At 41.3% G+C, this 13619-nt stretch overlaps 1 protein-coding gene across 1 annotated transcript; it reads left to right on the forward strand.

Annotated features, from left to right (window-relative positions):
* Nucleotides 1–12907, forward strand: LOC115024021 (uncharacterized). The gene is made up of 34 exons (XM_029455400.1): nucleotides 1–60; nucleotides 260–316; nucleotides 512–610; nucleotides 693–743; nucleotides 823–915; nucleotides 1297–1408; nucleotides 1500–1601; nucleotides 1688–1732; nucleotides 1857–1928; nucleotides 2583–2651; nucleotides 2780–2819; nucleotides 2934–2991; nucleotides 3326–3671; nucleotides 4025–4424; nucleotides 5439–5469; nucleotides 6515–6587; nucleotides 6674–6769; nucleotides 6902–6958; nucleotides 7040–7105; nucleotides 7472–7531; nucleotides 7609–7674; nucleotides 7828–7887; nucleotides 7987–8046; nucleotides 8473–8532; nucleotides 8709–8774; nucleotides 8939–9010; nucleotides 9428–9508; nucleotides 9923–9976; nucleotides 10106–10138; nucleotides 11160–11231; nucleotides 11325–11364; nucleotides 11459–11504; nucleotides 11716–12130; nucleotides 12314–12907. The coding sequence occupies exons 3-34, from the start codon at nucleotides 576–578 to the stop codon at nucleotides 12794–12796; spliced, it is 3414 nt and encodes a 1137-aa protein (XP_029311260.1). The 5' UTR covers nucleotides 1–60; nucleotides 260–316; nucleotides 512–575; the 3' UTR covers nucleotides 12797–12907.
* Nucleotides 12908–13619: the final 712 nt, after the last annotated feature.

Raw genomic sequence — 13619 nt, forward strand, 5'->3', positions numbered from 1 at the left:
GAGAAACTACAAGATGAAGTTTTAGGTGCACATGGCTACACACCTCGTAAGAAGTCCCAGGTAACGTTCAGTTAACAGCAGCAATCTACATGTCATCGGACACTCACTGTCTCATATGTGGTGAACGATCGGATTCCTGTGAAGCATTTCTGGAATTACTGGCTTGCTTATGACGGCTATTTATAAAAAAAAGCTTCCATGACATAAAATGGCTCCATCACTTTCTACATGTAAGCTGTAAAACACATTTCACTCTTAGGATGACGCTTTCGAGGATGTAGAGGAGAGAGGCCACAGTCTTCAGTCAACTAGCAAGGTACTATTTTCTTATTGTTACCATTATATGACATGTTTGTATGTACTGTAGTCATTTGCTGCATGAACAATTGAAATTATATCACGCTTGAAAGAAAACTTATATTCCAAAATATGTGATTTAGGTGTTTGCAAACAGAGGACACATCATTTAGCAGCGTAACCTTTATGATGTTGTTTTGAATCTGTTGCTCAGGCTGCGTTCATGAACAACGAGCGCTTCCAGAAAACGCACCATTTGTCTGCCGGGTTGAACGAGGATGACGATCCGTATGGACTGGACGACTGCAAACCTGTAACTTTCATTTTCTTTAAATGCAGGTTTTACATCTTCTCACCTGTTTTCACTTAATGTTATCTTCTTCCTTCATCAATAGAAGAAACCAACAAAGAAGAACCTGCTGCACGTCGGCCGTCGAAGCTCTAAGGTAAACGTTACAATGAGAGAGAAATGGTTTTTACTTTATTTGGATTTTTCGTAAATGTTTTTTTTTTATTTTTAATTAGGAGGACAAGCTGGATTACTCCGATTATCAGAAAAAGAGCAGCTTCTCCGCGGAGGAGTTGGACGATGAAGACTGGATGGACGACTGCAAACCGGTATTTTTCTAAACCGGTTTCTTTGTTACGATTGCACCAGGAACAAGCTGACGGCTGTAGTAGAAGAGCTTAAGAGTTTAAGAGCTTTGTATATACACAATGTGATGTAATGAACAGAGCACGATCATTTTTTGACAGACTATCTCCATTGTAACTGACGTTGCTGGTCTACCGCTGCCTCGATTGGTTAGTTTGTCTGTGTTGTTGTGTGACTTTGTTGAATCCTAAATAACTCTTTAAAACACCAAAGTCACACAATAATACAAACCACCTAAATAATCGAGGCAGTGGTTGCCCAACAACTTCTGTGTTCTGTGAGGTAAAAATCACTGTTTTTGTCATTGGAGTCTGGTAACGAGTTCTCCTCTCCTTTTTTTTTAGAAATCTTCCAAACAAACAGGCCCTATTCCCCTCCCACGCAAATCTAAGACAGCCAATGGGCAGAGGGAACCGCTTGGATTCAGCCACCAGACTGCCTCAGCAAGCATCCAATGTATGTTTAATGCACAACATATATTATGATATAATAACTCTGTTTAATTGCTTCCTGTGGTATTTACTGTGTTTCTTACATTCTGTTGCAGGATCCCTTCGCTGAGGATGACTTTACTCAAACACCAAAAGATTTCATGAGACCCGGAGAGACGTATGACAGCGAAGAAGATGAAGTGGAAACCTGCAAACCGGTAATTTGTCACTCTCATGTTCTCATGCTTTACTTTGGGGTTGTTGAATGTATGACTCTCAAACTTTTTTTTCTTCTTTTCAACAGAAGAAGAAATCTAAACTTAAAGGCTTCAAAAAATACAAGGCTAAGGTGAGTCGGCGTGTTCTAACTTATTTCTAATCACATTAGGAAATTAGTATTTTGCTGTTATTGCCGTCTGATCTTTAAAAAGAAGAGAATGACATGCTCTCTCCTTATCGCCTCTTCATGCCAGAGCAAAGCCGTGCAAGAGTCTGAGGATCCACCTGGAGCTACGTCTAGTGACTTCATGTCGGAGGCCGCCAAGGTATGTTTGCACCTTTCAAAGTGGAAGTGATCAATGTGTGGTTTACTTAGTCAAAACTGGGCAGTGATCTATATCCAAATGGTATCTCTTTCATAGAGAGAAACTTCCTTATCTTGTTACAGCTTAATACCTTTCTGTATTAAAACTACCTTTTAAACACACACACACACACACACACACACACACACACTGTCCTAAAGCTTTTACAACCACCTGAGAATCAAATGCATGTTATTATTGGACACTGATGAGTTGACAAGAAGCTATTCACCAAATCATGATTGTAGTGTTCTGACAAATAACATAATAACTCTTATTTATATAGCGCTTTTCAAAAACCAAGTTACAAAGTGCTGTGCATGCATTAAACGGAACAATGCAGTGAAACACATGGAGAGAAGAATGGTGCGATTGAGAAAGAAAAGCTGTTGTTTCCCACTGTCTTCATGTTCATATTCCTGATGGGACACATTCCTTCGACATGTGACTGGGCCGGTTCGGCAACATTACACACACCGACCACAGCGTAGGAAGGGAGCAGTCCTCCATCATGCCTTGTTTTGATGAGAACTAATCCAGGTGAATATGTTGACGTACGTAGCGAAGATCTATTTATGTATTCAATGGTTTGTTTCTGTCACCCTTCCCATCCAGGCGGAGTGGCTGGCTGCTCGGATGGATGAGCGAGCTATAGAAGGTCTTGAGGATGAGGAAGAGGACGGGGTCCGTTTCTTTTTAAACTGGCTAAACAGAAATATTTCCCTTCACCACCAAGCGTTTCCTGTGTATTCATTCATTGATCATTCATAGTTTGTGAATATGCTTTTTCATACTTTTGTTTGTCGTCCCAGGACACGGACAGTTTGATGGAGTGGTGGCACACTGTGGAACGTGAGTCAACATCGCACTTATCTCAAGTAACAGATTGAAGAAACTGAGCAACAAAAACAAACTTGTCTTTTGTTTTTAAACGTCATTGACACCTGTTGCTCGATTGTCTTTCAGAATGGGATGAGGTGCCGTCAGACGATGAGGACAAAGCGCTAAAAGAGGACGAGTCCAAGTACGTCTGTTTTAATGAATAAGGAAGAAGTGTAGCGATCGGACCGAGCTACTTTCAAAACCTCTGATTGCAGCAGGAGAAGTAGTGCTGAATGTGCAGCTGAAACAATTAGTCGATCTATTAGTGGCTCAACAGAAACGTAATTGATAAATATTTTCACTTTTCAAGCATAAATGGCAAAAGATTTGCTGGTTCTAACTTCCCAAATGTGAGGATTTGATGTTTTCTTTGCCATATATGATACTGAACCGAGTAGATTTTGGTTTTGGACCATTAGTCGCACAAAAGAAGCAATGTAATAACCGATCATATCTCTGCCTCACATGCATCCTAGGTCATTCACCATCTTGGCGGACAAGGTTCTCCGTGGCCTGCGTGTCTTCAACAAACTCTTCACCGAGCGAGCTGAAGTCCTCTGGCAGTCCATCATCACGCTCCACGCCATCGCCGACGACATCAACCATTTCCACCAGAAGGCCAAGATCGCCGGCATCACCGGTGGCACCACCACAGCTGTGGGCGGCGTGGCGGCCATCGCCGGTTTGGCTCTGGCACCTTTTACATTAGGCGTCTCTCTCGTCATTACCGCTGTTGGTGTCGGTGTGGCAACTGCTGGAGGAATCGCTTCCGCCTCCGCGGTCATCTCGGATAACGTTAATAACATGCACGACCGGAAGAAGGTAAGCTCTAATTTTACAATGAATCAAATATCCTATATATGGAAACTCTTTCCACCTGTAAAAGGAATTACTCTGAGATACTAAGTCATCATGCGCTCCTCAAAGCCTCCAGACTCCATTGACGGAAACGGTAATTTCCCTGTCTGATCGTAGTAACCACCATCTAATGTTTTAAACCCTGCTTTTCTAACGGCCGGTGACGTTGAGCGTGACACGCCAGTAAACAGAGGAGCATGCTCGTCTACTGGCAATAGCAAAGGAGTACACACTGTCACATCTCCTGCTTGAACGTGCCATTCATTTCTTTCAAGGTTTTTAACAAAAAAAGGTGGTATTTCCCTCTTCGTCCATAGGTGGAGGTAGTACTGTTGGAGTATGAGGCTCAACTGCTGGCCATTGGGAAGATCCTCCACTTTGTCAATCAGGGCTTGTACAAACTCCGCGGTCATCCCTTCCTCAGGTCTGGCACCCAACACTACTCCAGGGACTGGGAGATCCGCCAGGCCGTCCAAATGATCAGCTTAGTGGACTCTCCCGTGCTGCGGGGGACCGAGATAACAGACGCCACGATCGCCTCGGTCCAAGGACTCTTCACAGGTATGGACAAGTTCTTCGCCAAGGATTCCCGAGAGCTGAAGAAAGGCTGCAAGAAAGAGGTGGTGGGTCAAATAAAGGAGGTGGCAAATGTGCTCAACGACGGGATAGTGGAGCTCAATGCCATCAGAGAGGAGCTGCAGGATGCTATTGGAAACAGTTGAGCAACTTCCTGCGTGATGCCACTTTGAACATAATTATCAAGGCACCACCACCCTCTCCTGGCTAAATGAAGGCACTGTTGGTGTGAAGGAGCTCATGGGCCCACAAGGCCAGTACCTGCAGTTTTGGATATAAACAAACGCAGCCTTACACGCCCTTTTAATATCAGTAGATTACTCTTCTTGTATTATAATGTAAGATGTTTACTGTACATACAGGGAAGGGTAAAACAGATTCACTTCTTTGAGCGGTGTATGTTCTGTGGGTAAATGGTTTAAACACAAGGTGTATCAAAATGTTGCTTTGTGGTCAAAGGTTAATTGGTTCACCCACTGTATTTACAGAAGGACACGTTATCAACGGGAGCACCTTTTTTAAGTATTTCTGCATTTATAGTGTGTGTTATGTGTTATCGTGTAAAAATATCGCCAGAATGGGTCTATAGAAACATTTGCTCCAATTGCTCCCCATATATTTTCTATACAAAACCTGGAGACACTTCTTGTCTTACCATGTGGCATCCATCCATCCATCCAAACTATTCACATGTTAATGTCGTGATTACAGAAATATTTCTATCGCTGTATGTTTATATTATGCCGGTGCATCCTGCATTCTCCCGAAAGAATGTATCTGTAAATTATTCTAATTTAATACATTTGGATTTATTGGTGTATCACTGCATCTTTTGAATAAAGACTATTTACTTGTTGCCTTTGGTGATGCCTCCAACCTTCTTTCCTGTGTGTTTGAGAACTGTTTCGGTCACTTTCGACTGATTACATGGTGTTTATCCCATAATTCAACACCAGAGATCTAATTACATTAAGGAATTGTGAAGGCTCTGTCATGGAGCTGTAATAAAGTGAATCATACATTATTTTTTATTTACTGAATACATAATATTGGAATTTGAAAACCACTAAAGTTATACAATTATTTGACTTTCTGTATCTTTTTTTTGGTTTGAATTCCCCTCTGAGAAACCTTTTGACCTGATTTTGTTTTGAGGTCGGCGGAAAGAGGCCACGCCCTCGTGCAGGTAACAGGTGATTTTAATAAAGACATCTTTTCTAACACAACTTTGACGGTGTGTGGATCATTGTCGCCGAGTATCCATCCATTGTTCACCTTTTTAAAGTAAAACTTGCCTGGAAATCAGAGCTGTAAAATGATCTTCAGTAAACTGAGATCCGCCTCAGTTTGTGTCTAACCGGTTTGACCGCTCTACGTTAAGGGGAGCTGAAGGACTGTGTTGCCTTCACCGGTTTTAAACTCGTTTACCTTTTGTGTTGCTTTGTAACGCAGCATTTTCATTTTGTTTTGTTTCCCTCTGGCAACACTGAGGTAGGCAACCTACTCGTTTCATTATGTTGTTGCTGGGGTTTTGTGTTGTCAAACATTCCTGTACGATAGCGTTTGGAACGTCATGTTTTGTGCCATAGCGCCACAAGCCAAACTGTGTTAAAAGTTCTGCCAATTTAAAGGTTTGCGTACTTTTTTTGCTAACTTATACATTGTAGAAAGTAACGTAAAGACGTATTACCATTCAGTTGGACACGTATTTCAATTCGGTGATATCCTGTTTACCAAAGCTTCATTTATACTAATACATTGTAACGTTTTGAATTAGTTTGCTGAGATTTCACTCGCGCTATCAGCCGGTGTGACCTAAATAAAGTAGAAATACTACTGAACAATGCGTAGCATGATGGATATAACTACACCGATTTGTCAGTAAAATCTAAGTTTTCACAAAAACATTCATTTCCTAGTTAATGAGTTATGCAAGGTTAATGTTATACGTAGTACCTTTTTAAAATGGTCAATTATTTGAATGGAATTTGGCATGTGGGTCTATCCAGAGAAAAGAGTACAGGAAGTACACCGACCTTGGCAGCTGATGACAGCTTTAAAGCACGTGTTTTGGTCATGCTGTTTTTGTTTTTTTAGTACAATGGTACTATTGTACTAAATCTAAAAACACAGCATGGCCTATGTGGCTGTCAGAGTATGTATTTAGTTGGAGCCATGGTTGTTGTTGTTTTGCCTCAACACATCCTAATATTTAAAACCGTGTATTTCAGCATGAATATATTCAGAAGAGATAAAGGCTCAACAGCCCCAACTCCAGTGGTCCCACCAAGACCCAGCAAGGAGGTACTGTATGGCGAGGGTGGGGTAGGATAGTGCCATATTTTGTTTGTTTACATGTTTGCATAATTAAGGTGTTCAATTATCACCAGGATCTAGACAACCCCATCGAGCACAGCCTGAAAACACAGGATGTGGGAATGAGCGCAAACAGAGAAGTCACAAATGAGCTTAACTCAAATACCAAGGTGAGTCACATCTCTGTAATATTTTCTCTACCATCTTGACACACTTGACCTTTTATTTGAATTTTAGGTTTGCTGCTTAATTGATGTTTAATTTGTCATTATGAATCTTTATTTGTATAATATAAACATCAGAGAATGGGAGTGATGGGAGTTATGCAAAAGGTCAACCCGTTCAAGTCTACCTCGCAGGTAAAAACACAACATTAAATTGTTATGAATTTGACTGCTTAATGTAAAAATCATATGATTAAACTTTAGATTTGTATTCAGGCCCCCCCCACCGTCAGCAAAGCTCCTTCCTCAGAGTCTCTAGAACAGAAAGCAGACTCCACACAGGTGAGAAGAACTCCCATATCATTCCACTGTACTGTACGATTTGTACAGTAAAGGTTTTGTTTATTAACATAAAACTTTAGAGACTAGAAGAAGGTCAAAGAAGAACCCAATAAATACATATACTTATTTTTCACTTATGGAGACGGCCTTAGAGGAGGTCTGCGCTCTGAACACTCGAACAAGTAATGGGTATCCTGATGTGTTACGTCAACGTGTTGTTCAATAGATTCTTGTCTTCATATTTGTTTTCCCACGGCTACTTTACCACACAAGATCAAACAACAATCAAATTAAATTCCTTTAATGCGGCTTCAAGTTATCGTACGTTGAGTGCATCAGTTGAACTCTTTGAAACGTGTGTTTCAGAAGCCTGGCGTGCTGAGAGGGGTCATGGACAAGGTCAACCCTTTCAAGTCTACCTCGCAGGTAAAACATGTCGACAGTAAACGGTAATTGTGACAACTTGATGTAAAATATGATTTCAACTTTTGTTCTTTATTCAGGCCCCCCCCACCGTCAGCAAAGCTCCTTCTTCAGAGTCTCTAGAACAGAAAACCGACTCCACACAGGTGAGAAGAACTCTGATATACTTCCCATCGCTGTACAGGTGTGTTTTTTTGTTCTGCCTTCAGTGTCTGGGCTGTAAATTCCTTTTTAATACAGCTACAATGTAAATCACAGGACTAGAGCATGCGCATTCATTTCTAAAACGTGTGTTTCAGAAGCCCGGTGTGCTGAGAGGGGTCATGCACAAGGTCAACCCATTCAAGTCTACCTCCCAGGTAACCACAGCATTGTGTGCATGTTGTAATTGTAACGCTGCTGTCGGTTGATCCGTGTCAAACAATAAGGCGTCCACTCGGCTGTGTCTTCTCACGCAGGTCTCTAAAGCTGCGTCTTCAGAGTCACTGGAACAAGGAAAGGTTTCAGAATCTGATCAGGTGGGTAAAAGTCGATCATTTCACTTCGCCAGTCATCTTCTACTTAGTAAAAAAAAGCTTTAAAACATTCAGCGCCAAAGTATTTTACTTGATGGAGCAGCAGGATGACCTTGCACGGTTGTTTTTTTATTTATTAAGCAAAAAATAAAAGTAACATGTCAACATTTTATGTATGTCATTTGATGTCTTTGATATATTTTATAACAGTACACTGCTTGTTTTCTCATTAGTCTGTGCGCTGCTGTCTGCCAGTGTTGTTCTTGTTACTGCCAGCAGGTGGCGCCAACCTTCAATTTTCCTTCGCCTTTTATTTCCTGGTTTTTGTCTCCACAGGTTTAGTGAGATTGTTTGCACAGTTTCTGCTGTGTTATAGATAACAACTGAATGTTTTTTTAACTGCATGTATAATTCCTGTGTTTGTTTCAGAACCCTGGAAAGTTCAAAGGGATGATGCAGAAAGTAAATCCATTTAAGTCTTACGCTCAGGTACTATACACAACATTATACTTTGTTCAACTTAAGTGTAGATGCATTTGTTTAGAAAAAAAGAGATTACCAGGTTTAAAAAAGAAAAAGTAATGTGCTGCCAGAGTTGAGTTCCATGGAGTCTATGTTGGACATATTTAGTTGTTTGTTTTACGCATTGTTCTGTGTGGTTACAGACGTCAGATGAAGAATGTCAGACAGATGCTGCGGTTCCCAGAATTACTTCCTCCAGTCTGATGCAGGTGCGTGCTTTAGAGAAGTTAACATGTTTTCAGAGATGCCTGATGCAATAAAGACACAACTTGTTGATGAAGAATCTTGAATCCATTTTTGATAAGATGCCAGCAACACAACGTGGATCATGATTAAATTGCTCTTTTCTCCCATACATCTTATTTCTTATAAGGAACAGCGATCTGTTCACAGCGAGCACTCCTCCAGCTCTGACAGTGTGGATGACAGCACCATAGAGAGACATGTAAGGCATTATATCTACGTATTGTCACTAAAGTTCTGTTTGTTTACTTTCTTTCCCCCCCTTTTTTTTTAATCTAATAAAGCAATCACGCTCTCTAGCTGGCACATCTTATAACTCCTATCAATCATTTAGGAATGGTGTTTACTGCTTTAAGAAAGAACAGTTCCAACTCTTAATGGAAAAAATGCTGCCTAGCCAGAAAGACTCCACACACCTGTCGAGGCAGTGACTCACACGTCACAATTCTGTTTGTTTTTCTTGGAGGATGTGTTGTCAGTGTCTGATGTCAGCCAAAGAGCCAATCTGGAAAAAGACTAATAAGTAAAGTCATTTCTTCCCAGATGTATGAGGTTTATTATAATGCATTATAATGCTAACTGTAGTTAGAAATGAGCTAATGCGTCAACTTCCCCGCAGTCTATTTGGTATTCTGACGTTGACCCCAGCTGCGGTGGGGTGAAAAGCCAGACAGAGGAGGCGCCGAAGAAAAGAACTATGGTATGTGAAGCCTGGATCAAGGTCAGGTTATGTTCTATCAAACGTGTCGCTAGATCTATATAGTTATATCTCTATCAATAGATCTATATAGTTATATCTCTATAGATAGATCTATATAGTTATATCTCTATAGATAGATCTATATAGTTATAACTATATAGATCTATCTATATAGTTATAACTATATAGATCTATCTATAGAGATATAACTATATAGTTATATCTCTATCGATATATCTATATAGTTTTATATCTATATAGATATATCTGTCTATCTATATAGATGTGATCTATCAAAGACTCGTGTCACTGTGAATCATTGTCTATTTTTAGTTGTATTACTGATGCAGCTGCTGAACCTTTATTGTGAAGGGCTGTGTAGTTGTAAGACTATTTGTGCTCTTTCTTCTCTAGACCTTCAGAATAAAGAGGATTCTGCCCACTGCATTATTTGGGTCCGTTACAAAGGTACGAATAAACATGTCATCATACTGCTGATATAAAATGTATATTACACAAAACATATTTACCACATTGGAAGTAAAATATTCCATGCCATAGTGCAGTTTCTCTTATTTTAATTAGTTCCCTCCGCAGGACTCATCATCTGACACTCCAGCACTTCCCCAGGTGAGAAAGCACGCTCACGTGTTAAACACATTCAAACACACAATTCAGTGCTTTTACATGAGGTCTACAAGTGAAGGAAAAGAAATAGGAGCACTATTAATAGAACAAAATGAATGAATATAAGTATATCACAGTTTCAGCGCAGAATTAAATGGTTCCACATTTTATGAAGAGAATTAAAGTTCAGTATAGAAACTGAACCAAAGGCTAATGACCACAGCTGAGCTGCTCTACAGCTGTTTCTCCTCCGCACGTCAAGCACAAACGTACTCGCAGGCAAATATATTTGCGCAGCAGCAATATGAAACCATGCAAATAAAAACAAAGACCGCTCCGCATACAGTAGGACGCCTTCAATGAAACAGGAAGGCTAATATTTGTCAGAGTAATTTCTGTTCAAGTGTGTCCATGCAATACATGCTGAACTCTGACATACTATATGAAGTACAGGGTTAAGTAGACCACCACTTATTTTTGTCATGCTGTACCATCACTGTTTTTCGACATCCTATGCCGTGATTCATTTGTATAAATTTGACATGCCATAGAGATATCATTGTAGAGCATCAACCCTTAACCTCATACGCCACAGAAATGGGAGACCAGCAGTAATTAGTGCAAAGCATGGAAGCGTGGCTCGTGACCATAAGATGTAGGATTCAATTACAGCTGGATTCCCCAGGTACATTCATTACAGGGGATTTAAAAAGAAGCAGATATTCAATTTCAAGTAATCTAACAAGATGTTCCATCTAATATTAACGTCTGATACTTCCTCTTTTACATTTGAATAACTGGTTGGTTTGCGGCTGGTGTTCCAGTGTGTTCAGTTTTCTTTAACCACCTCAGAGCCGGTAACTTCCAGTGACAGAACGCATCATTACACAGTAAATTAAACCACCCAACAGTATAACAGAAACAAGTCTAATACAGCCAGCTACAACATTAAACTGTATCTCACATAATGTGAGATACAGAATGAGAGACCGAATGTCTTCAGTGTGATGCATCTCTGTTCTAGGAAGTGGTGGAAGTTGAAACGCTAGAGATGGCAGCAGTCCCCAGTGAGGGAACAGTCCCGGACCCTCTAGACGTAAGCTTGTTTTTAAGTCTTCTAATGTTACACAACGTGATGCTTGTTTTATGTGGATTTATTCCAATGAGTTTCACGTTTGTCCCCTTCCAGGATGAGGAAGGCCTTTTGGCGTGGTGGAGAATAGTGGAGGGTACGCTTGATGCTCACAATGTTTTATTGCTGAAGCTGCTTATTGCTATACTTACTTACTATAACTTGCAGTTGTAATCGTTCCTGTGTGTTAGGCTGGGCTGAGTGGAGTGATGCCAACCAGGACGATGAACCTGAAGAGTAAGTGGCGCATTTATTGAACTTATCAATTTGCTTGTAGGATTTATTTTCCTAACTCTAAACTGTACAGTAACAGAAAGAAACCGTTCCAGCTCAGTGCTTTGCTATATTGGTATTTCCACCTTCCAACATGGTTCATCCTTTTAAAGTAAGATTTGCTTGACCGACAGTGTGGCGGCACAACGCTGAACTCTTTGTTTCTCGCCTCCAGAGTGGTGGAACAAGCAGCTGATCGTGTCTTCATGGCGGCTCGTCTTTTTGTTCGCTTTTTCAACCAGCGTGGCGCCTCTCTCCAGCAGCGAATCCTGGAGCTGCTCGCTTTGGCTGACTCCGCTGACATTTTCCATAAGAAAACCGTCAAGGCCAGTGTGGGCGGCGGGGTGGCGAGTGTCGCAGGGTCCATCACTACCATCACCGGCCTCATTCTGGCGCCATTCACAGCAGGAGCGTCGCTCATTGTCGTCGCCGTAGGCATCGGTGTCGCTACGGCAGGTGGGGTGGCATCTGCTTCAGCCAACATCACCGACACGGTCCATTCAAAGACGGACCGCAAGAAGGTGGAGAAGATAATCCAAGACCACGAGGCGGAGATGAAGGACATCAAGGAGTGCCTGGAGTTTCTGCAGGTGAGAAGATGCGAGAGGTTTTTAAGCCAGTTTGACAACATTGTAACTGAAACTGTAACTTCATACTTTGGCTTCAAACTTCAAACTGACACACATGACTAAATGTTTTCTTTTACCTCCTACCGTTAACCGGTTTGGTTGGTAAACTAATCCTAATGTGAACTCTCCTCACCCACATGACAGGAAGGAATGGAGGCACTTGAGGAGTGGAACTTTGAGCAGTACGCTGAGAGCATCTCGAAGAAGCACCTCAACCAGAATGTCAAACATGTGATGAAGGAGGGCGGCCGGGCCGGCAAGGCCTTAGTGATCAACACCGAGAGCCTGATTAACACGGTTCAGGTCCTCACTGTGGCAGGGGGGGCTGCGAAAGCCGCCCAGGTGATGAGCATCACCACGGGAGTCATGTCGGGTCTCTTCCTGGCTCTCGATGTCTTCTTCCTGGCGAAGGACTCCATGGAGCTCAAAAAGGGAGCCAAGACAGAGTTTGCTGCTAAGATTCGAGAAGTTTGTCAGAACCTGCAGGATGGGCTGCTGGAGCTGAACCGCATCAAGGAAGAGCTGCAGAAAACTATAGATGGGATAGAGGTGGAGGTAGATGAGGAGGAGGAGGATGAAGAGCTGTTGAAGTCTGAGCTGAAGAAACTTGTCGAGTTTGAAGAATGAAGGATAATTGTTAGGATTAAGAACTAACAGTAATATATTGTATTTATATGAGTAATTAATGATATGTTGAACTAATGTCACTTTCTTTGCAATAAAAAGTAGTTTCCTGCTCATTTGTCTAGCTTTACTTTTTTCAGTTTTGAAAGGTAGAAGCTTAAGACCCAACCGACCGGACGAGGGAGACTTACAGACAAGGCGTCATCACAATGTAGCCAAACCTGTCAGGCTTCAGAGGTCATTTACAACTTTTGTCAGGTAAACATCCTTTACACAATGTTTTGGCTTCAGAGCATGAAGACATCACAGGTACCTGCAAAACTAATGAACCAAAACAACTTGGTGCGCTCATTCCACATCGTGCATGCTTCCTGTCAACACACAAAACAGCTCAAACTAAAGACGGGAGGGTCTGCCTTTGTCTGCTGGAACTTGTTCCTGCGGGCCGTACCGACTGCACAGAAAGTATTACGTCATTAATTAGGTTATCTTCAATCGCTGGAATAAAATTTCCATATTGTGCAAATGAAATAAGAATCTACTTACACATCCAGCAGACGCTCGGCACCATCAGCACCCATGGGAGCTGCATCTCTGGCCCTCTAAAGAATGATGAGAGTTCAATATACAGGTGGAAAAATTAAAAGCTATTCTTACAAATACACCAATTCTTTATTACAAATTGAAAAACTGTAATAAAAAAAAACTACATCACAGAAAATTAAGATTTCTATGTCCAAGCAAAAAAAAGGAGCTCAATTAAGTCCAAATCTGAAATAAGTCTTTACCCTGACACACACACACACACACTGTTTTTACAATAGAA

The sequence above is a fragment of the Cottoperca gobio genome, chromosome 18 (assembly GCF_900634415.1).
Source record: "Cottoperca gobio chromosome 18, fCotGob3.1, whole genome shotgun sequence".
Lineage (NCBI taxonomy): Eukaryota > Metazoa > Chordata > Actinopteri > Perciformes > Bovichtidae > Cottoperca > Cottoperca gobio.

Excerpts from the sequence above, each read along its gene's own strand:
- LOC115024021 (XM_029455400.1), top strand. The coding sequence starts at position 576 with ATGACGATCCGTATGGACTGGACGACTGCAAACCT. Across the intron at positions 744-822 it reads TCGGCCGTCGAAGCTCTAAG|GAGGACAAGCTGGATTACTC; the intron begins GTAAACGTTACA and ends ATTTTTAATTAG. Across the intron at positions 9,977-10,105 it reads TATTTGGGTCCGTTACAAAG|GACTCATCATCTGACACTCC; the intron begins GTACGAATAAAC and ends TTCCCTCCGCAG.